The sequence below is a fragment of the Plodia interpunctella genome, chromosome 13 (genome assembly GCF_027563975.2).
Source record: "Plodia interpunctella isolate USDA-ARS_2022_Savannah chromosome 13, ilPloInte3.2, whole genome shotgun sequence".
Lineage (NCBI taxonomy): Eukaryota > Metazoa > Arthropoda > Insecta > Lepidoptera > Pyralidae > Plodia > Plodia interpunctella.
The window spans coordinates 9017133-9042051 of record NC_071306.1 but is presented as its reverse complement, the minus strand read 5'-3'; the positions used below and the strand labels follow the sequence as shown (position 1 = coordinate 9042051).

General features: G+C 35.4%; 3 protein-coding genes across 4 annotated transcripts in view; 1 reads left to right on the top strand and 2 right to left on the bottom strand.

The window, feature by feature from the left end:
* The window catches only part of Cht6 (Chitinase 6), a 116214-nt gene extending 108331 nt beyond the window's left edge, over positions 1-7883 (bottom strand). For both annotated transcript variants that reach the window (XM_053754226.2, XM_053754228.2), the window contains exon 1: positions 7580-7883. In XM_053754226.2, the coding sequence (XP_053610201.1) occupies positions 7580-7621 (42 nt within the window). In that variant the 5' untranslated portion in view covers positions 7622-7883. The remainder of the gene's footprint in view (positions 1-7579) is intronic.
* A 3009-nt stretch (positions 7884-10892) lies between these two features.
* HPS4 (Hermansky-Pudlak Syndrome 4) lies at positions 10893-24098 on the top strand. Its single transcript, XM_053754234.1, has 10 exons — positions 10893-11073; positions 11909-12038; positions 13441-13545; positions 13771-13998; positions 17730-17824; positions 18176-18407; positions 18692-19848; positions 20364-20544; positions 20971-21188; positions 22850-24098. Exons 1-10 carry the CDS (start codon positions 11066-11068, stop codon positions 23016-23018), a joined length of 2523 nt encoding a protein of 840 aa, XP_053610209.1. The 5' UTR covers positions 10893-11065; the 3' UTR covers positions 23019-24098.
* On the bottom strand, positions 15150-17238 carry LOC128675087 (cilia- and flagella-associated protein 157-like). Its single transcript, XM_053754235.1, has one exon. It carries the CDS (start codon positions 17137-17139, stop codon positions 15220-15222), a length of 1920 nt encoding a protein of 639 aa, XP_053610210.1. The 5' UTR covers positions 17140-17238; the 3' UTR covers positions 15150-15219.
* Positions 24099-24919: the final 821 nt, after the last annotated feature.

The window sequence follows — 24919 nt, the reverse complement described above, 5'->3', positions numbered from 1 at the left end:
TACATGCCCGCGTAAATTCCCAACAGGAACGTTGATTTTTCCGGGATGAAAGGTGCCCTATGTCCTTCTCCATACTTCAAACTACATGTATGCAAAATTTCAAGAAGATTGGTTGAGCAGATAGAGCGTGAAGAGGTAACAAACAAACAAACTCACTTTCGCATTTATAATATTAGTTAGGATAGCCTTTATGCGGTTGCAATAAGGGGGAATTTGTGTAGGTCGTTGCGCGCAACTGGTTTTGAATAAAAAATAACCTTGTTCCGAAAGCCTTGAGATTCCTTTAAAAGGATAAATGCTCTGACAACTTCAGCGATATACAGCCTTTGTGCCTCTCAGTTTATAAACATAATACAGAATGTATGGTATGTATGAAGAAGCCTTTGTATGAGGTCAGCGCACTCAGCTGCTCATGTTTTCAAGTTATGACGTTATTTTCCGCATTTCTTCTCAGCAGTGGCCGTTCCGAAATGCTGGTAGTTTGTAGCTTTGGTAAATATTAATTACAGATATAATTAATTTGTGATTTAACTGGTTTTTGCTTCGTGTTTGCAACAACCTCACGATTACATCGACTCAAATGAAAATCGAGAAATTACACCTTTTTCAGACACTTTTTCACATCAACATTTATATTATTTTAATAGTAATTTCTCGAAAAGCTACAAACTACGAGCATTTCTACGACAACTGCTGAGAAGAATAAGAAGTAGAGAAAAGAAGGTGGAAGAACGAATAGTATGTTATCCGTATATTTAATGTAATTTTATCTACAAAAAAACTATCATTCGTTTGCCTCATACCTAATATTTTTACATATTTTCGTCCGTCAAAATCATTATAATTAAACAGTTGACTGTCTTTAAACCTGCCTGATTATGGATCAATAATGACATAGTATTAGCTTAATTTAGACAAAATTCTTCAAGTGTTTAGCTTATTTATTTATATATTTTTTGTCTGTGGTTTTTCACAACAGCTGTCACATTCTTTTGTCTTTCAAAATGCATTAAATTCAATTTTATCTGCGATTTTTTAAAATTATTAATATAGGTAATTTTAGCTTCATTTCCATTTATCAACTAAAATATTAATTCTAATGTTAGTGTTACCTAAAAATGCATAAGAAATTGTATAACATTTATAAAAAGAATACCTATTAAATAATCATTTTAAAATTTATTTAGATTTAAAAATTAGAATAAAAAATTACAATATATTAACAATAAAAAATGTGCTTTTATGAAAATTATTCGATAATTCACATAGGAATGTATTACATAAGGCAACTGCCTTCGACCATAAGGTATTATATGAATATTCAACAAACACTACTTTCTCTTGTGTCCGTTTACGCACAAAATTCATACGAATACAAACAAAAGTACAATACGTCAATATTACCTATAAAGAAGACTGCGTTTGGTTTGTTTTCTTACGAAACTTTCCTCAATGATAAATACGATAACTTTAGGAGCAAACATTATAATGCTTTGTTACGTTCGTAGACTGGATAGATACATGGGACAAGTCCACGGTATCAATCACTTTATCCGTTTCTTGTGTCTTTTGCTCTCGTAACCAACAAATTTATATCAAACAAGCAAACATTGAAAAACAAGTGAGTGACGGAGCGGAGTCACTATGAATATATTATATAATGTTACGAAGTAACTTGTTAGTAATCTGTGGCGGTTAGTAATTTATTGTTAAGAGTCCATATTTATAGTAAACCAAACGTTGCCCGGAGCTTCGCTCCCGTGGTAATTTTAAGATATAATATAGCCTATAGCAATCTTGGATAATGTACCTTTCTAATGGTGAAAGAATATTTGAAATCGGTTCGTTAGTTTTGGAGATTACCCGTCTCAAACATACAAACTCACAAACGCTTACCTCTTTATAATAATAGTATAGATTTATAAATTCATTTCATTAATCTCAAAGGTTATGAAGTCTTAGGTTATACAGAGGATAAAGATGCAGTCAACATTCATAGTTAGTAGCTAACTGACGATCCTTTTATACTACCACGAATATGCATAAACACGAATATAATAAACCACTATTTATGCTCTTCCGACGTAGAAATTTCGACTGTATTCTCAAGGCGGTATGGAAATTTGCAACTTCGTCGAAATGTTACCAGTGAATTATGGTAAATTGAACTTTATTAAATTAAAGTATAAAGTTAGAATTATTACAGCTGCGTATATGAAGAGCCGGAATTCTCTGGCCGGGGAATGTGCGCAGGCGCAAACTAGTCAAGGACGGGCAAACGAGTAACATAGACTCCATTTATTGATACTACTAGCTTTTGCCCGCGGCTTCGCCCGCGTGAATTTCATAGCAAAATGTCAGTAATTTTTTTATCGCGTACTCTGTAAGACTGGTAAACATATATGACTCAAATTCGCATTTTTTCTCATCTTTAGTTCAATTTTCTGTTTCCCGCTGCGTGTCTCGTTGATACTATAAGCGTTTCACCGTAACTTTATAAAAATACTAGCGATACGTCCCGGCTTCGCACGTGTAAAAACATAATACATTATACACCTAAGCCCTCATCGGGAATCAAACTACTACTATTGGCGAAAACCGCATGAAAATCCATGCATCAGTTTTTGAGTTTATCGCGAACAGACAGACAGACGCGGCATGTGGACTTTGTTTTATAATATGTAAGGACAACTATACTTATAAGGTAACCCAAAAAAAAATATTCGACAACGAAAACCACGACAAAATTCGTAGCACTATTTATAATAATTAACAGTTATAGTTACAAGTATATGTAGCTTACGGTTAAAAGAAAAGTTAATCTCGTCGTATGGGAGGTAAACTGAGGACGAAGGACAGAAAACAAATGGATGCAGCTCCATCAACCAAAACAACGATTTAAACAACTGACATTTTTAAATTCAAATATAATTATAACAATTAATAAATATAATTTATTTATTTATAAAACTTTATTGTTGTGTAAGTAAAAACATACTTATAAACAAATGGCGAACTTAATTCTATAAGCATTCTCTCCCGGCTAACCATTAGGAGAAACAGAGAAAAGTTGTGCGGCGCAAAAAATAACTTAAACACAAATAAGTACTACCACATACTCAAATACAATAATAACTACATATATAAAATATAAATATAAATAGCAAAGCTTAAATAAATAAATAAATATATTAGGACAAATCACACAGATTGAGCTAGCCCCAAAGTAAGCTCGAGACTTGTGTTATGGGATGCTGACTCAACGATACTATATTTTACAATAAATACATATATAGATAAACATCCAAGACCCGGGCCAATCAGGAAAAGATCATTTTCCATCATGACCCGACCGGGGATCGAACCCGGTACCTCTCGGTTCAGAGGCAGGAACTTTACCACTGCGCCACCGACCTCGGTGGCGCAGTGGTAAAGTTCCTGACTTTTTTTTATTATAGAATCTCACTGCATATAGTGGAAAAGAATTTACTATGACTCAATATAGTTACAGTCAGATAGTTTATTAACTCCAATATAGTGCATATCTTTCCTTCCACTACAATTTTCTAGTCTGACAATTTATATTGTCCAGGGTTGCCAGAGTTAAATAATAATTTATAAATGTAAATAATAAATGTTCTATAAAAATCTATAGCGGCTTTTCTATAAATCGCTACGTTAAATCGGTAGTCGGTCGGTACCGCTAATTATCATTTTAGTAAATGGATCTGTGTAGTTACGGTGTAAGCATAAAAATTAAAGAAATATTTTTTTCATGTCTATTTTTTATGCTGAACTTATGAGCTGATATGATAATAAAAACCGACCAAATAAATCAACGTATGTTAAAATTTGTTTTTGTTCTCCCATACAAATTGGCTGATCAGCTGTAAACAACTAGCAACTGTATAAATTGAAATATGTGTTCTTTAACAAACAGTTTCATTTAAAAGTTGATTTTCGATTTATTTAGCACGTGAAATGTATAAATTATGAGAAGGAAAATGATAGAGGCACACTGGTTGCCAGTTTTATTCATTAGTGTGTATGCGACTATATGCCGGTAAAAAATCAAATAAAATGTTAGCACAAATGTTAGCAATAACACATGCGATAAAATAGTAAGTTTGAATACTGCGTTTAAATAATTACCTATATTGTTTAATGAAATCTCTTATGTTACATCAGATTGTTGAGTGGTGTCAACCCTGGAGCTATCTGTGTCGCGAATGCAACGCAGCGTTTCATCTCGACGGCTGCAGTTTGCATTTTCGCCGATGCGATTGCACGATATGTCCGCGTATCAAGATTAACTATTTCCAGTTATAAAGAAGAGAAATTTACAGAATTCGAATCTGTTTTTCTTCCATGTTCCGTGAGGCACATTTGAAAATTAAAGAATATTTTTTATATTTATAAAAAATAAAAGTAAAAGCTCGACGCGGAAATGGATTTACGGCCAGCATTTTCACAGAGCAAACCTATCTACTGTACTTAGTTGGGTTTGTGCCCGAGTTTTTAGGGAGAAACTCGGAAAATACCGGGAGTTAACCTATCTATGGAGTTACGTCATCCTTCTTTGAGAATGCTATTTTTGCCTATCCGTTGCCAAGGCTATGTCTTTACCTCGTACGACATACATGGGAAAAGGAGTGGTCATATTCTACGGCGCGGATCAACGCACAACAACGCCACACGGGTTGCTATCTTGGTATAGACGTGTTTTTTTATGGACACCACTCGACAACATTCGATTAACAATATTTATTTTGTCTCTTGTTAATTCGGCCACTGGATTAATATGCGTTGTTCAGAAGGCATCGAACGGTAGGGTTAACATCGGTCAGGCCGGCTTAAAAAAATTCAGGAAAAGTCCAGAAAGGAATACATGGAAAGAGAATGCAGTTGCTTTTGCACAACAGAGTTCGCGTAATTTTTTTATAAGTAGCTAAATCATATAGTTACTTATAAAAAAATTACGCGAACTCTGGGCCGCACAAACCGGAATGTAGCCGAGAACACGCGGTATGAGTGTGAGAGACAGATTGAAGGCATCAAAAACCACAGAAATCGCATATTTTGTGACAAAACCTCGTCACTACTTTGATATACATTCCCGCGGACGCCACAAGTATTTCGAGTCGATTTGAATTTAATTCTCGTTGCGTAAGGAATGTCGACCGTCGTTCACTATTCGCTGATTAATTTCTAATTATTTTAATGGCCACCGATATTTAACGTAATGATGGCCATCAAATTATTGCGCAAAAAAACAATCAATTGCCGAAATGCATAATTGTTTTAAAATTATTGTCAATGAAACTCTTTTGCTTGATACAAATTCCCAGTCGTCCATTTGACCAAAGTATTGCAAGAGAAGAAACCGAAAAACTGACTCTTGGTTATTCGTGACAACTTTTGATAATATATGTAATGTATTTTTGAGTAAATGTTTTGATTTTTAAATAATATTTGCTCTAATTCTCAGTAGGTTTTATTCTAACCATGTATTCATGTATCACCCTTACATCATATCATAAAACAAAGTCCTGTACCGCGTCTGTCTGTCTGTTCGCGACAAACTCAAAAACTACTGCACGGATTTTCATGCGGTTTTCACCGTAGCGATCTACTGGTGATACCTGAGGAAGATGTATAATTTAATATATTTTTACACGAGCGAGGGCGCTCGTGTAAAATACATCGGGCTGTGGCGCTGGTATTTAAGTAAATTTTAAAAAGTAAATTTAATAAACAGGTCTCCTTTTGGGCTAACTCAAACTATGCGACTTGACCGTATTTAATTAATTAATTATAACATACATATTTTTAAACAACGTCACAATATTAGAGTCTTAAAATGTATTTTATTGATAAGATTTTTTACAAATATCGCTTGCCAGAAACATCCGCTTTGTATAATGTCATTCTATTGTTTTATCTCTATTGAATTATTAAAAGAAGCAACAGTTTCGTTCATTGTATGTCTTGTTTGTTTGTAAACTTTTTGGTGACAATGAAAACCTTTTTAAACCTATATGTTTTGGTTAAAACTATGTTGTGTTTAGATCAATTAATTTGTTTATTTATCTTCTGAACTGTAAGTGTAAACGACACTCGCCGTGCCTCGTGGTTTCTCTTGTGATACAATCAGGAAGATATTTCCACCTGAGCTATTCAGGGGGGCTACCATGAAGCATAAAACACGAAGCAGGTAATTGCGTGCACACGTGAAAAAAAAGGGATAATTTTTTTACACGACGCCCACACGATATTTGCAAAAAGAGACGTTAACAACGTGCTACGCGTTCGTATGTTTCATGGTAGGCCAGGCAAGTTATATTGTACTTGTGTAGGTACTAAGTTTCATTGAAATCCGTTCAGCAGTTTTTACGTGAATGGGTAACAAACTTTCAGGGTGATAATAGTCACTCTCTTTGTCATCATTGCGTTTTCCCGGCTGAATTCTTGGTTGTGTAGCCGTGAAACTCTGGGTCAGCATAAAAATAAAATTTAACATATAGAAAGCTTAATTCTTTTGGTACAATCGGCCACCTCCTCCTAACCTGAAACCTCCTTGGGAATGTTATTGTTTACTATCAGCTGCCGTGCTTTGTACGATATCCACGGGAGTATATTATGGGGAGGGGCGTAAAATGGGATGTAAATACTGTTAGATTTTTGCTCAATCATATTATTTAATCATACTTACTTCAATTCTGTTCTTGAAGCGAAGGAAATACAAGAATGCGGCCGCTCTTTACGACTCCGAAATTCGCAGTCTCTATTCAATTTCGATATTTGAATGAATTATTTTTTCTGTTTGTTGAAACGGTGAAACTCCCAGCCAGGTAATGATTATAGCATTAAGCTCTCCATTTGTTTATATTTTTTTAACAGTAAAATTTATTAAATAAGTAAACACAAAATATATCGGGTATTTGCGGGATTAGATCTTTTAAATCGTGCTGGATCCGTGCCTATATTTGTAATTAAGAGAAAGGACTGTAAACTGTAAACTTGGGATGAGCGACGATGTACTATTATGTGATATATTGTGTTCTATAAGAATATAATTACATAAGTGTCTTTTACTTCCTCGTAACTAAGTACGATTTTGCTTTTGTAATATGTAAACAAAGTATGACTTCCTGCACCCGTTAGGTACAGTTAAGACATTCTAGTTAAACATTACAGTGCCGTTTTTATTTTCAAAACATCCATAGAATTCGAAACCAGAGATGTATTCAAATATTCAAATTTCCATTTCGCGCATAACCAAACAGAGAAACCGTAAAAACTAATCGAGAGAAAATCCACACTGATTTAATTAACCAGTTACTTAATAAAACTGGAACACTTCGGTATATTCTCTTCTGAAAATCTAATATCTAATTTAAAACATAATGATGCCTTTAAAATTTTTATATATTAATTATTTTCTCTTTCATTGCCTTTCAAACTATTAAATAAAAACTTAATTAAACAACAAAGAGGTTAACTACTTAATTATTCGTAGGTACCAACATGAAAGATTTATTGTGTAATTTTCCGTTAAGTATAAGATTTAAAAACTTACCATTTTCAAAATTGTGTCAAATTTCCACCGATATGTCCCCATTACATGAAAATATCAGTAAACATTAACGATACAAATAATCCTTTGAATGTTCTATGTCCACACAAAAGTTTATCATATTATTTCACTACACCACTCGCGATTGCATCGGAAACACATCCAGTAATTAAAAAAAAAACACAGGCCGAATACACGCACGGAAGAAAATTTTTATCTATCGCGTTCGAAGTTCGAAATTTGAATGTTTCGGCGGGAAACGTTTACTCGCGCCAACTGCGCGCCACAGACTGCAAGATGGCGGAGTTTTTTTGACGGTTCACACGAGTCGATTCACTTTCTACGACCTTATGTTATATGCGACTTGTAATTAAACATAAAGATTTACGTAACCCGCCGATGTAACCTGTGTCAGAGTTAAATTCCGCGATATTTAGTTTGTTGCAATTTTTTGAATGAACACTAAATGTTGACATTTTCCTGTATTTCGCACATTTATGACCTTTACTGAATAAAGCAGCAAATAAGGAATAAGACGAATTTTGCGTTAGACTTGAGGGTCACTATTCAAATGCCGGCTTCAATTTATTTAGCTACTGCCCTAGAAGGATTTTCCGGTTGCCTTGTATACCTAGAAGAAAAAAAACAAATTCTTTAAATAGGTAGGTACCTACTAACTTTATTCATTTTTATGAACCTTGTATACCAACAAATTATGATCCAAATTGATTTATTTATTATAAAAGTTTTGGCTACTTTTTCATAACTATAAGATTACTTAATTTTTTTTTTGTTCAATACAATCTGAATGAGCTATTTGTTAGAAAGTTTAATCTTGCTTGCCTCAAGCAAAATATGGATAAATGCTGGTGATCAATCTTCCTATACAAAATACTCGCTATGTCATGTCGTATGCCGCGAGCGACTCGATAAGAATCAGGTATCACTATATGATCAAACATCTTTTGGATAAAGAACGTCAAGAAACAATAAAACATGATTATTTCTCTGATTACAAGGTCGACGATAAATTAATTTATATTAATGGTGTCAGGAAATCTGGAGAATACTTTAATATATACTAGCTGCGTCCCGGGGTTTGGCACGCGTGATGATGGATTCATTCACACATGTTTTTTTTTTAAATCCAGGTATTTTAAATTGCTTTATATACATATAACAGATAGACAGACACGCCTAAAGCTCACATTCCGAGCTAGGCCAAGTTTTTATAGACCACTCACGTGATCTAGGACATACTGAAGGCTACAGTTGACATATCGGCTAGAGAAGGGCGGCAAACATACGTGCGCTATTATCACGACGCATAGTAATCACCTTATCAGGTCTTTATTATATATATACTTTGGTATGTAATGAGAGTATATGGAGAGAATGATGTGGGTGGATGTGTTAGTACCCTAGACTACGATCACTGTACATCATCTCGTGGATGTCGTACGATACGACTAAGGGAAAGCCTCCCCAAGAAGAGTTGACGTCAGGAAGGCGGCATGTTGTGAAATCACAGACGAATCTTCCAAAATTTAAGGTTTATTTTTTAAGCTCACACCCGGTTTCTCGGCTTCACAGCCCCGAATGCAATCGGGAACACGTGAAGATGTGAACGAGAGAGAAAGGTTTGGATACTAAAAAAACTACCGACCGAACTGAAGGGCCGATGTCTGGTGAACAGAGGAGATACCTAACTAAAGCAAAACATGAAATGGTAACAGTTTCTGGATTCCTCGCGCAGATTGCAAAAGTCATATTTAAGTGAAAGGGCTATGTGGTTGACTAAGTATACCTATATTGGAATATTCCACACAGACGATTGGCTAGCAACCTGTAATTATTACAGAATCTCAATAACCATTAAATAAACTACTACTATTTTGCTAAAGGTGCCTTTTGAGATTCATGAATCTATCTACTCCGTAAAGTTGGACCGAAGACGCAGTTATGTTGATCTGCCACTGGTACTAGGAAGAAAGAACTAGAGTTAGAACGGACGCCCTCAAATTAGGGCCCGGGGGCTTCTGCCATGAAAAATAAACACATAACACGTCATTGCGTCCACAGGTTCTCTCTTTTTTACACGATTCGTACAGGGTATGGGAAAAAGAGACAGCATGTGAACGTGCTACGCGTTTGTATGTTTCGTGGGAGCCCTTCAGAGATTTTTCTATAATATACCTAGTGGGCAAACGAGTTCCCTGATGAGCACACAATAAAGACATGAGAATTCTTTCCGTCAGGAATTTGCCAAGGGTATTTACGCCACTGAAACGCGCAAATAAATTTCTCCATTATTGCAATTCATCGAACATAACCGCTTTCATTGCGCATTGTCATTCTTTGGCCGTCACATGCAGGATCAGATTTTCCTCTGTCGGCAGACGTGACAAGTGTCCCAATCGTAAAAGATTGTGGGTAAGTCGATGACCTTTTCCTTCAACATTGGCACGGACAAAAGAACTCTGGAGTACTTATTTTAGGCCAGGTTAGTCACCGTGGCTGAACGTATTGTGCGTGACAAATCAGACATTTACAAATGGTTTAAATGTGTTAAGTCAGATTATACAATACTTCCAGTAGTTCTGTCTGTCTGTATTCTGGTTGGAAGACTTGAAAGCTGTTTTAGGGATTGTAGAATCATAGATGATAGGTAGGTACTATGTGTACCTACATCTTGATACACAGATACATAACAATTATTTACAGTATATAGTTAGGTTTATAGTTAGTAACAAAACATCCTACTGTGACGCAGTTAGCAAGGGAATATCCAAGAGAAAAAAAATAATGACAACAGAAATGCAACCAACAGACAGTACTTATCTAAGGTACTACTGGACGCATTGTATAACTTTTGTACCAACTCCATTTTGAAAAATGAAAAATAAATCTGTGGTAATATTTAAAAGTTTGAAACCAAAATCTATTGTTCAGTTGAGATAAAAACACTGGCTGGTTTTTAAAGGCGGAAAGTACAATACCAATTTTTCGCAATCATAATGTCAGATGATGGACTTTTATTTAACTCCATCTATTGGTAACCTACAAAATGAATGGAGAGGTGCTTGGTGTAACCATTATAAAAAAAAACAAATAATATTATTGTGAAATAAAAAATACAACAAAAATTATGTTTAACATTGCAATGTTAAACATAATTTTTAGCTTTAATTACATAATAATAATATATATATACAAATGTCTATAGAAATTTTTACTAATTGAAAGACAATATAAAATGTTATTTTTTGTATTTTTCCAATTGTAGTTGTGGCAACCCAAAATCATAAGTGTCAATTTTGCGATTGTAGCAGGCGGACGGCTGCTCGTTCCCGTATTTTGTAAAAAAAGAATAAAATAAGACGAAAGATGATATCGATTGCAACTCAATAGCGTTACCAAAATAATTATTTTTTGGGATGCCCTGAAGTATTCTGAATTTCTTCTTTCAAGTCTACACACGGTTTGAAGATGGCTAAGTAAGTACGCTTTTCTTCTATTCAGATTCTAACTGGATTAGGTATATTGTAATTATACCGTTTCTCGTGCTTTTCGCGGTCAATTTACCACGGTTATTGCAACCTTCGACCGACAGCGGTTTCTGTAATGGTTTTTTATTACAATAACAATTATTCAACTGTGTTCAGTTTGTAAGATAAGATTGTGATTAACTTTATAAAGGGTACTATTATAAAGCCTACAGTGCCAATGCCGATAGGAGAAAAAATAGAAAATAGTATGAAATACCATCTGTTGCTAACCATTTCTTGTTTGTTATTCTTGAGACATATATGATTAAAAAAAAAGTATTAAACAATGTACTGCAAGTATATTTTAAAAGAGTTTATTCATGGTGGAGACAGAAACTACTACAGTCAAACTGTTCCAATTAAGGACCATCCAATTGCTCAGGAAGTGGGTTGCTGTGTTGGTTTTAGACCATTTAAGGTATATGATTATTATTTATTGGTTGGGGAACCCAGAGCAAGTACCATATTTTATTTTTTATTTTTTTTATTTATTTTTATATTTATATTTTTAGATTGCACCATTTCATTAATTTCCCTGCAAAATATATATTACCTTATTTAAATTTTTTCTTGAAAGGTCAAAAGGAAGAAGAAGTCTAGGGTGACCGAGGAAAAGATACATTTAATCTGAGAGAGAAGGCAGTCGTGACCTTAAATGTTAAGCAGAGTATAGTTGAGGTTTGACAAATGCTGCACCGACAACAGCATAGCTCTTAAATTAGAAGAAGAATTAAGGAATAGCTGTAGTTTCCATTCATTTACCTACGAATTTTGGTTGTTACAGAGAAATGATGATAGTGTTTGTGTACGACACACAGTGCTGCATGTCTGAGGAAGATGACCCGATAGATGCTGTGCTCTACTTCCATCCCGGCTGGGTGTCGGATGCTCAGCGGCATGCACTTGCGGGACAAGTATGTATACTCTAGGATTTATAGAATAGAGTTATAAATTATATTTATATCTCTTATTAAAGTTTTATTTAGGAAAGATTTGTATATTTGTAATTAATAAACTCGAAAATTACAAGAGTGATTTTGTATGGATAGAGATTGAGGAGTCATGTAATCTAACTTTTCGAAAATAAACCCTTAAATTTTGAACATTTGAGTGAAAATTTACGACCGCCTCAGGCAGGCGATCGTAAATTTTCACTCCAATCGTCAGGAATGCTGTTGTAGCCAATTTTTCTGTCAAGTCTTGTACGATATCCACGAGATTAAGTGGTCCTATTTGAAGTCATGACAGACTTAAAAACAGTTTACGTACACTTTTTTATATTAATTGGATTTAATGAATTTTAAAATCGCCTTTCTAACAAACATTTTACATTTCCTTCCAAACCGCAGTTCCTAAGAATGTGGTTAGGTATTATTTATTTTAATTGCTTATACACTTTTTTATATATATTCTAAATATTTTAATGGCCGTAATTAGCACATTTAACTGGTCTATCTAGGTCATTTAAATTCTAGCTACAACCTTAATAATCCCTGCTTTCGGTACATCAAAATGTATCAAGGTGAAAAATAAAATTATTTTTCATTTATAACATAAGTATTTAAAAATACAAATTTAAAAAAGAGATATACTTAATAAAAAAATACTTTTCCAATGGCGACAGTAATGTAATAATATACTTCATATTTATAAATGTTTACATACATATATTATAACATAGCGACTTTGTAATATAATACAAAGTCGCTTCCCACTCTCTGTCTTTTCCTGTGTATGCATGCTTTATCATTCCAGCCTCTTTGTGCCCACTGCTGGGCATAGGCCTCTCTTCGCGTACGCCAACCTCTGTCCAACTCTCTGTATGCATGCTTTAGATCTTTAAAACTACTCGATGGGTTTTGATGGGGTTTTTAAAATAGATATGCCTATATTCCTGAGGAAGGTGTGAGGGATTAATATTTTATTATACTTTTAACCGAGCGGAGACATGCCGCATTCTTAACATTCAATGATTATTCAGGGTTACACGTATCAAACGCAAAACCTTCTAAAGACTACTTGGGTACATCAAATCAAGCAACTTTTATTACACGACTTTTCGTGATTCCTAGTTTTATTTTTCATATAATTATATAATCTAATTTGCGATTCTACACATCTTAACTCCATGTAATAGCCAAGCAACACGAGACAGTACAGTAGCGTTATTTAGCGGAATCGAACCTAGAGGTAACGTTTTATAAAAAACGATATTAAAACTAAAAAAAGGAAAATTTTTGTATTTATTACATTTAGACAAAAGTCGTAGAACAAAAGATGTTAGTCTCTACCAGTAACCCTGTATATTATTAACAGGTGGTGGGCACAGCACATTGCGTCAAGTCACTGTTCTCGCAGCCGGTTGCTATCACGCTGCAGAGTGGAAAATTCATCATCAGAGAATATGGCAGGTATATCCTGGTAAGTATATAAGTGAAGGAAAAACATCGTGAGGAAACCTGGCACACTGGTTGATTATTTATTAACTTGTGTGTGAAATGTTGCGCGACAGTACATAACTGGCCTAAAATAGTATTAAAAAAAAGTGTTTTATGGAAATCTTGATGAAAATCTTTTTCATGTTATTTAAACTTAGATTATTTATTTTTATTGTTTTTATATTTGATTCGCATATTTTTTCTTCAGGCCATAGGCAGCGACCGCAACATTCCGGACTGGGTGCTAAAAAACAGAGCGAACCTCCTCACATCCATGATCTCCGTGTACCACGGCGACCTGGAGTGCCTCGCAACGCAGATGGAGGACCCGAAGCGACTCGCCGAGAAGCTGTACCAGATATTCGAGACCTATCTCCCGGTACTGCAATATGGTTGCCATATTTTCCAGAGGGTACCTATGCTCACGCTACCGAAGGTATTTAACTCCCTAACTTACTATATAAAGCAAAAGTTTGAAGTTTGTGTGAATAGAACATTGAGACGAGAGTTGGTGAAAATAATGATATTTCCTACCTAGCTTAAAAAGTCACATTCGTGTGTTTCGACGCGAGTTGATGAGAATATTTTCCGAAAAGTCGAACTATTTATCTTGCTGGTGACAAAAGTTGTATACGCGTTTTCACTAATTATACATTCCTAAGTTTGGATGTGTGTTTGGTCATGATTGAACCTGGAGGTAAGTTGCTAAAGCAAACTGCTTGACGTGAAAAAAAATCATTAACTTAAATTCTGTTATGATGTTTATATATATATATATATTTGTTATAAAATATAGTATTGTTGAGTTAGTATCCCATAACACAAGTCTCGAACGTACTTTGGGGCTAGCTCAATCTGTGTGATTTGTCCTAATATATTTGTTTATTTATTCTTAATTTGTAGCTTGGGAACACTAAGGAATATTCAGCAGAAGAATATTGACATATGTAAAAAATAATAAATGGAAAATTTTCAAATGGCACACAAAAAAGTAGCCATTTATTTACCTTTCAGTACCAGGTTATAATTATTTAGTTCCATGCTTATCACTTTTATTTTATCAGTAATAGGTGTTAAAACGTGGATAAATATCTGATTGATAAATTGCAATGTAAACAAACAATTTGATAAGTCAGTCAGTTATAGGAAATGTAAACAAAATGTGATGCTTTCCTATGCATGACTTTTTGTTTACTTATTCCTATAAGTAACGCGTTTGTAGTTTAAAGTTAATTAAGACCATTATTAATAATTTACTTCAAAATAAAATCACGACCAAGAAACCCCTCGATTAAATTATCTTTCATAGAATAACAACTATCAAAAGAGATTTTTCTGTTTGACATTTATGATGCAAGAGATGTAAAACAAATTCACAAACATGCCAAACTTATGACAGCCCTATAGAATCTATTTGCGAATTATATCAGCCATAATCTGCTATTTTCAGAATCTGAGGAATTTAAGGAGTCTGATATGTTTATATCTCGTATTATGGGTCTCTCGTGTTAGAATAAAGGATCAAAATCCCACTACTAGGCGAAAAAGCCGCTCTATTTTTGTATGGGGTTAAAAATAAATGCCCAATTCAATTATAGTTTATATAAAAATATGAATGTACACTAAGAAAGCACATCATAAAACACATTTGATTAACCTATTCTATTTCCGCGTCAGTCTTATCTTCTTGCTGTTCTACTTGGTCTTCAGACTTCTCTTGTTTTGGCTCTTCTTTATGTTCTGTTATTTCTTGGTGGTCGTCTTTCGTCTTTTCTTGTGTTTTTTCTACATGGTCTTCATCACTGTCATATCCTTCTGTCTTAATAACCACCTCTCCCTCTAGCAGTTCCGCTTGCTCTGTTTCCATCTCTTCAGGATCATCCACAAATCCAATCTTGGATTTTCTCTCAAATATTTCACATTTATCATCTTTCCTCAACACGCCCATGCTCTTCTTTATTTCCACCAGTTCCATCATAACAGACTTCTGTACTTGCAGTTTACTCTCTTCTAACATCTGGGTCATTTTTAAATCTGCTTCAGTAACCGCTTCGAATTCAGATTCTTCAGACACAACTTCAGATTTTGATGATGTAACAAATGATACTGCACTGATAGTTTCCACCGAGTCAGCACCGCATTTGGGTGGCATTACTTTTATACTTGGCATTGTTTTTACGCTACCAAGGGAAGATGAATCAATAGAAATTGATATCAGACTATGTTCTGCTTTTCGACTGACTTCTTTAGGCATGTACGTTGACAAATCAGCAGATTGTAAAGACTTTCTAGCGACTGGCTTTGGAATAAATCCTAGATCGCCTTCTTTATATACTTGGCCCATTGATGCTATTGTTTCTATAGACTCTGCGTTTTCTATATCTCGATATTGCGATACGATGTCAAGCAGCCGTGACAAAAGATTTTGTCTATCCATTATTTGCTTTGATGGATCTGTTTTTGCCCATTCATCTAACTTCAAAGCCGCCCTGACCACTGTGGCGGCTTCTTTCAATATCTTTTTCAGTTTCTCACATTGAGCGTACGTTTCATTTGCATCAATCGTTGCTTTATGATGTATGCTCATTTTATTATGCAAATTTTGTTCTAATATTCTTACCTGTAGTTGTAAATTTTCATTTTCTTTTGTTAGTTTTTGTATCTTTACTAATTGTGTTTCGAAGTCTATTACCTTTTTCTCTTGCAAACTTTGGTTTTTCTTTATATCTTGGAAAGCTGATGTTAATTGCTCTATAACTTTAAGCTGGATAACGTTTTTGTTAATAGCCGCATCTCTCTCTTCTTCAGCTAATTCTTTGGCTATACGAGCTGCTTTTTCACGTTCTTTGTATTTCTCATTTTGTTCAGTCAGTTTGGCTTGTGAAGATAGCATATTGTCTAATTCGTTGTTAATAGCTATATTTTCTCTGATCACCCTGTGCGTTGAAGCTGCAATTCTTAATTCGGTCGCATCTTGAAAGTCTTGGGCCAGTTGCAATAATCGAGCTTCCATTTCTTTTTTCAATTTATCTTTACTCACCACGTATTTCTTCTCGGCATCATAAATAATTCTTTTGTATTTCATTTCTTGATCTTGGAAATCTTGTTCCTGTTGTTCGAACTTTTTCATCAAATCATCTCGTATAGCTCTAAACTCTTCTAAAGTATTGAGTTTGCTGGCTAACAGTTTATTTTCAGATGAAAGTTGATCTTTCATAACAGTGAAGTTTCTTTCTAACTCTGCAACGGTTTGTTTGAACTCTTTAGTTTCAATTTCCCTTGTCTCTTCGAGGCCTTTGACTTTGTCTTTCAATTCGGTATTTTCTTCATTTTTTGCGTTGAGCGTTTTTTTCAAATACGAAATTATGTCAGCTCTGTCCTCGTCTAGTTTGTCATAAGCCTTTTGTAGTTCTTCATTCCTGGTTTCATATTCTTCCACGGCCGCCCTAAGTCTGGCTATTTTTCGGTTGCATTCGGTGATTTGAAGCTCTAAAAATGTTCGTTCTACTTCGGTGAAGCCACTGCCGGCTTTCGGCGCCTCTTCAGCTTTCTTCCCTTTGTCTTTTTTTGGTGCCATTGTGAATTATGTATATTATTTAAATTTTATTTTTAAGGTATTTTTTCGAAAAGAAAATAATAAGCTATGGTGTAGCGTTCTGTTGACTAGAACGATTCCTTGTTATGTATTGACCAAACAAGATGGTTATGCAATGTCACCCTGGCAACGTGTAAAACGATGTTATCAACAAACGATTATGTAAATAAGAGGACATAAATGTAATTTATCGATATGTCGTGTTATGTTATGATCCCCTTTTAGTTGTACCTATGCGTTTGTTTGTTTGTAAATAAATAACTCCTGAATTTACCACAAGGTCAATATATCCAAATAATTTGATGTGGTGAAAGAATAATACATAAATTTTATTTACAAATTTTATAATAGGGAAATTTTGTATATGCATTTTTTAAGATGGATGTATTTTTTTTTTCTCTATCACGGAAAAACGACGAAACCGATAACAAGCGGTTATGAAAGAGAGACGTGTGTATTATTTCCATACTATTTGACATCTGTCAAATCTGTGTTGTTGTACTTGATTACAAGCTATATTTTACAAACTGTAGTACTATGTATATAGAAATAATTATAAATAATGTTTTCAGAGTGCTACGTCGGTTTACATGGAGTCCATGCAGATCCTGGAGCATTGCCGCAAAAGCAAAGGCGTTTTGGGCGGCGTCATTCTGTACAATAACAAGTAAATACACTGAAACATTCACATGTCATTCATGATTGACATACGTTGACAGATGACATGACATATGTTTTAAACTAACTAAAATTTCTAATCGAATTAAATTTGCCTGAGTGTAAAAATTTTAAGCGTAAGCAGTTATTGATAGTTAAATTAATTAACCAACATATGTTTTAAACTAACTAAAATTTCTAATCGAATTAAAATTGCCTGAGTGTAAAAAATTTAAGCGTAAGTTTGATAGTTAAATTAATTAACCTATTTTTGTGCTTGAATTAAATAATAGTATAATTTTATATGCTTATCGTTTAAACGCCCATATTATTATCTTGTATCATTTTAATTTTCCACCAGGATCATATCGACCCAACTGCCCCCTAGCCTGACGTCTTACCTGACCGTCGTGGACCCGTACAGGATAAAATCCCCAGCTTTCCCCCTAGCTGAGGCCCCGCCATTACCATTAGGGGCACAGTTGTTGGTCGTCTACATAGCCAGGAATGCTTACCATAGACTGAAGAAAGAGGCGACCATGCAGCAGGAATTCCACGAGCGAGGGGAGGAAATTATTGCCAAGTTGAAAAAGGTATCGTAATTTTTATACTATATCATTTTATTCTATATCAAGCAATCACTCAAAACTGTTGAACCTTTTTAATCGAGACGGCCCCATATTTCGCATTGAAGTTTTAAAAATGCTTTCTTCTATCAAATAAAATTTAATAGTATAACTATTTCCTTTACAACATATTTGATATTGTTAGCATAGCAGATATGATCTGATTATACTTTTTCTTGACTCTGAGGCTTATTAACTAAGGACGCGAGAAAACACTTAAATGAGACTAAGACTATATTCTCTTTTTACAGAATCAAGAAGCGGAGCGCGAGAAACCGCGAGAATTTCCCCAAGGCGGCATGAAGAGGGACAAATCCCTCCTCTTCACCGCCGTACCAGAGGAAGACCACAACATGATCTCCCCCCCTAACCGGGAGGAGCCGAACCAGGAGCGGAAGCCCCCCACCATGCCCGACGTCGTCCCATTCACAAACAAACCGCGCCAAAGACCAAACAAACTATCACTCAGCTTCAAAAACCAAAAATCCTTAGACGAAGACCCGAAAGACGAAAAAGTCTTCACAGGGCAGACCAGCGTTTGCTCCACACCAATGGTTGAATACAAAAGACTACACGGAAACATACTATCTATATGTCAAAACCCTGATGCACATGAGAAACAGGAGACCGAACCTGACGTCCTGAAGAACATAGAAGATGCCAAAATCAATTTGGAGAACGAGAAACGCGACAATAAAATCGTACTAGACATGAACTGCATCGCCGACCACTACATCAATAAACCCGAACCAATGAGAAAGCTGGCGAGCGTCACAGACCTACAGGACTCTATAAAGAGGAATTTAAACAGAGCCACGTCGAAATTCAAGTTAAAAAAATTCATAGCAGATTTAAACGATGACACGTCGCCAGCAGAACAAAAACCATTCAGTTCTATGACTATAAATGACCCTCTGTTCCCAGTATTTAGGAATGACGGTGTGGCGATATCAGAGTCTTTATTTAATCAATATTTAGAGCAGCATTATACGAGAATGCACGAAGAATCGAAAGGGGACAATATGTTTACGTTTAATAAGAAAATTTGCGAGCAAGAGAAGTTTGAAGACTTCGATTCGGAGTTGAATAAGTCTCCGCAACGTACGCCAAAGAAAATACCAAAAGATTCGACGAAAACCATACCAACAGACCAATCTAGAAGGAAGTCGTTGTCTTTGCCTTTGAAATCCTTGTCAGAAAGTTCCGACTCTCAAATTGGTTCGGATTCTGAAGGGACCAGTTTTAAAAAGAAGTTGACTGGAGTGCAGCTGACCCCGTTAATGGAAAAGCTGAGTCATCTGGCGTTTTCTGACAAGTCTAGTGGGTACAGCAGTAGGGTGATGACGCCGTTGGAGCTCAGGGAGTTTTTGACACCCGCCGCGGAGCGACAAGTAACATTTTCTGACAGGTATGTCTTTTGTTACAATTTTTGCATTAAAAATGGTAAACATTCGACATAAAATACACACACGACATCATTACATACAAAAACAACAAAACATTAAGTAACACGACCCGACACGTCCGGTATTTATATCGAGCCTTAATTCAATTCTACATTCTTCTCATAATTTAGAATGAAACTAATAAAACCATAATTATAGGTGAAAACATACCGCCATACATACGCATGAAGTCATGAAATTAAATGTACCAAAATAAAAATCAAATCATTTATTCAGAAAATAGGCCTTCACAGGCACTTTTTCACGTCATATTCTAAATAAAATTATGTTTACCAAAGCTACAAACTACTAGCATTTCGGAACGACCACTGCTGAGAAGAAATGCCGAAAGAAACTCATTCAAACAGTGTTGGTCCCTATTATGCCAGAAGGGCTTACCATTTTTAAATATAAATTTATGTATAATTCTTTTTTTTTTTACCTAAAAAGCTTCATACATGTATTTTCTTAAATGCAGACCAAAACCCCAACGCCAAGAATCCGACAGCGATTCTGATAGCGAAGATCTAGATCTCCTTCCAGAATACAGCAAACACGCGGAGAAATGTGCGCTATTCGTCAGCGGACTGCACAATATGGCGTTGCTAGTCCTACTCGATATAGAAGCCGCGTTGGATGCCGAAATCATCAACTCTTTAGTAAGTTTCTCACCATTTTCTCAATCACAATTATTCCCCAGCGGACTGCACAATATGCCGTTGGTGCTACTTCATATAGAAACCGCGTTGGATATTAAAAAAATAAACTTTTTTTTACTAAGTTTCTCATCATTTTCTCAGTCGCGAGTAATTTCGTCTATAGATAATTTCCGCCTTAAGTCGACGGTAATGACTTTAGTTTTATATGGAGAATAGTCCTTGTTTCACTTTTTCATGCTGTAAATAACTCTAAAGCTTCTCTTGTTTGTTTTAGAGTTATTTTGAACATTAAAAAGTGAAAAAAAAAAAACAGACTATTCTCCATATCTAATATAGAAATATTTTTCCACTACTATACAAAATAACTGCAGTAATAGTTTGACAGTTTTTGTTGTATGTTTTATTTTTATTGCCCTTTGTTTTCAGTGGGAAACGTCCCTAAATACCCTGGGGCCAATCGAACAAAAATGCATGGAGCCGCTGAGCGCGGGCGACGAGGTGACGGACTACAGCTACCTGGCGCTGGACCCGGACTGGGGCACGGTCAAGAAGGGGGGGCCGTGGCCCGCGCTAGACATAGCCACCATGGGCTTCATTCACAACGAGTTTGCGGAGGACCCAGAGTTGACAGAATTGATTTTGAGGTGAGTTGCTTCATTTAGTATTATATATATGACGGAGGGACGGTGGAAATAAGGAGGGCTATGTAACCCTAAAACGATAGGCACAATGAGTCTGCAGGTTAAACCAAAAACAATAATAACATGGCCGAATCAGTGGGCTTCTTTCTATCAGTTTAGCTAACTGTCAGGATGAGGATATTTCTCTAAAATAATGCGCACAGTTTCCAATTAGCAAGCAATACAACTGTTATCTCAAAATACCAATGGATTACGAGGATAGTCGCGGATTATCATCATCCATTACTAACTCTTAAATACTACATAGGCAAAACCCTACCTACCACGGCAAGGATCCGTGTCCCGCCCCGCACGGGTCTGTTCGTGACAGCCAGTTACGTCTACTGATCCACGACCCACCGTGCTAACTAACCAATCACAATTAAACACCAATAAACACCACACGCGTGTTCTCTCACTGACCTTAAAGCTCATCTCGCGTATCATCACAGAGTATCCATAACAAAGTAACACCACTGTATTATCTCACTAGCCTCACAGCTACTTCACCATACTTTAAAAGCAATAACTATCGTCTTCACTATCTGTGTGCACACACTAACTACACCTTTAACTATCTCAAAGACACACGACACAACCACTCTGCACGACAGCGACAGATATCTCACTAGCCTCACAGCTACTTCACCATACTTTAAAAGCAATAACTATCGTCTTCACTATCTGTGTGCACACACTAACTACACCTTTAACTATCTCAAAGACACACGACACAACCACTCTGCACGACAGCGACAGATATCTCACTAGCCTCACAGCCACTTCACCATAATTTAAAAGCAATAACTATCGTCTCCACTATCTGTGTGCACACACTAACTACACCTTTAACTATCTCAAAGACACACGACACAACCACTCTGCACGACAGCGACAGAGCAAAGTGAATCTCAAAAAGACAACGCCCATCGAACCAGATTTGAATCACACTCTTGTCCAATGAATGAAACGGTTCAATCATTCATTTCATTCCTTCGCTAACTGAACTGACAATTAAATATTTACATTCTACCAAAGACAAACTGTTACATGTCATTGTTACCATAGCGTGTTTTGAATCAAATCAGTTAAACTACAAACCTGATGGTGCTAGTAGTGACTTTTAATCTAACGCTGCGACATATATATATATTTATTTAAATATATACATGCCAATCTATATACACTTACATAAACGTACTTATAAGAGGAGTTATCTTTATGCTGTTCCAGTTTGTTCTTTCAGTTTGCTAAATTTGATTGAAAGATTTGGGTAGGAAACGACTGCAGCTACTCAGGTTTCTTTCTTAGACGTTGTGGGCCCAGGGTCCGCTGTCCTGTTTTTTACAAGTTTTTATGTAACTTGCAATGTATTTATGTCCTAATAACTTAAATCTGAAACTTTTATGCCAAAATCAAAATCTTATATGGCGCTATTCTCTATTGGCGTTGAAACAATCATAATTTTGGCGAATTATGGAGCCATAAAGTTTGTATGACAGTAATTTATTGTGACGTCACGGATTTTATTCAAAAAGCATTTCTAATATACTTAATGAGACCGAAAAACTGATCATTATCTAAATATCGTTTGGTTAAAGAGTAATATTATAAAAATGATATAGGAGCGAGTCGAGCGTGGTGGTGGGCAACAGCTGCGGCGGCGCGCAGGTGCTGTACGCGGAGCGCGGCGCGCGCGGCGCGGGGCCGCCCGCGCCCGGCGACGCGCTCGCGGCCGCGCCGCTGCGAGCGCGGCGTCGCCTCGCGCGCGACCACGCCATCCTGCTGCTCTAGGCCGCGCGGGGCCGCTACATTTTCTAAGTAAAGTGGAAAAGTTCGGAAATCGAAATCGGTTAAAACCAGTACAATTTCTCTGCGAAAGCGGACCATGTTTAAACGGGGTTCTTAACCATATGCATACCAAAATTTATCAAAATCGGTTCAGCTGTGAAAGCGGTACAGACATTCACATTTATTCTAAAATGCTCGCGTACACTAGTTTTTCTTGGTCTCGTGGTGAGAAATCTAAGTTAAATGAAAAATTATTTAAAGCCATGAATTATGTTGATCCCTCGCAACATAAGAGACCCACTATAAAAGATTGTGAGAAACCCAATTCGAGAATTAATGTTCTTCGAACTGATTTAAAATATATATTATAATTATAGCTTCAGGCCGTCGGCTTTTTGGTCGGAAAATCAAGGATGGAGGACGGAAAATGATGTGTCGTATAATATTTGTATTAACTGTTATATGGACTGTTAAGAAAGTAAGGTATAATACAATGTGTAATGTAAAGCATTATATTGATACCGGTAACTTATGACGTTAATAAAGACACGTGTCGTCAACGACTGTCCCACTTACCGCGGACTCTAAGATATTGTCTATGGCAGGATGAAACATTAAAATCTTATTATGCATTGGTGATATTTATTCAAATGTACAATCAAATGTTGAATCCACGATGATTTAATCTTTTAAATAAGTGTCATTAGTGGTTAGGCTGCGAAAAGTTCTTATCGTATTTCAGCTAGTTAACACACATTTATTGAAGTGATTTTTATTGTAATAATTGCCAAATCACTTTCTATATTTTACCATTCTAATCTGTCGGATGGCCCCAGTTAGCTCTATCCAATACTGTGAAACACAATTTTTTGTATGTTACTTTTAGACTATCTAATACTTATTAGGAAGCGGTTAAACAGGCTTAAATGTGCTAAAATATTGATTTATAGTGTATATTTCAATAAAAAGACGAAGATATGCAAACTTTCAAGTACCTAAACAAACGCATTATAGGACATAATAAGTATCTTTTGAGTGGATTATTTCAATATTTTATAAGAATAGTAATATACGCATATGTAGTTGTAGGGTGAAATGTTAATTGTTCGATATTTATTTATATATATTTCGATATTTAATCGATAATTTATTTATATTTATTTATTATTTACTAGTTCAGGACTGGGTGGTGGGGTGACCCACCGGATGCATGTACAGGAGTATGGACCATGAGGCCCATACTCCTTATCCACTCATAAGGCTAGCCAGTGCCCCAGCAGTGTCAACGTTTAAATAAATGGCTGTAAACATTCACCCATTTCCCAGAAATAGACTTAGTCGCAAATGATTTAAGCTACATATTTGTAGATTTTTTAGAAGTTTTTCTCATTTTAATATGTACGCATGTTGTCAGTGTATTTATGTTGAAATCTACAACCCATATAGCCATGTTTTTATCATCCAACATTATTGTTGCGTAAACTGGTTATGGGCTGTGTTTTCAATAAATTTAGGTAGTAAGCCTTCCTACGATGATGGAGTTTATACTTTATTATATACATAAATTATTCTAAAACTAATTAGATGCGTTAATCAGAGAAAATTGTAAAAAACGCAAAAAACAAAAATGCTCGATTGTCTTGCCACTTATATATAAATTTTTCGTCAATTTGCAAGCCCTCCAAATATTGCTCAGTTCTTGCTTCAATGCAATATTGCCATATTAAAATTTGCCTGCCAAAATATTCTACGAATTTCGATATTATTTTGTAGATATTGTATAGGATATTTTATTTTGTAGCTTTTTTATATTTTTTATGTAAACATTTTTGTTGTTTATATTGTAATAGTACAATTTTGTTACAATTTCACAGTATTATACTGTGGTATTACTTAGCATTCCA

What these genes read in the sequence shown, in the direction of transcription:
- HPS4 (XM_053754234.1), top strand. An exon ending in AATATGGCAGGTATATCCTG is followed by an intron (nt 13,546 to 13,770) that starts GTAAGTATATAA and finishes TTTTTTCTTCAG; the next exon opens with GCCATAGGCAGCGACCGCAA. An exon ending in CAAGTAACATTTTCTGACAG is followed by an intron (nt 19,849 to 20,363) that starts GTATGTCTTTTG and finishes TCTTAAATGCAG; the next exon opens with ACCAAAACCCCAACGCCAAG.
- LOC128675087 (XM_053754235.1), bottom strand. Translation starts at nt 17,139, where the DNA reads ATGGCACCAAAAAAAGACAAAGGGAAGAAAGCTGAAGAGGCGCCGAAA.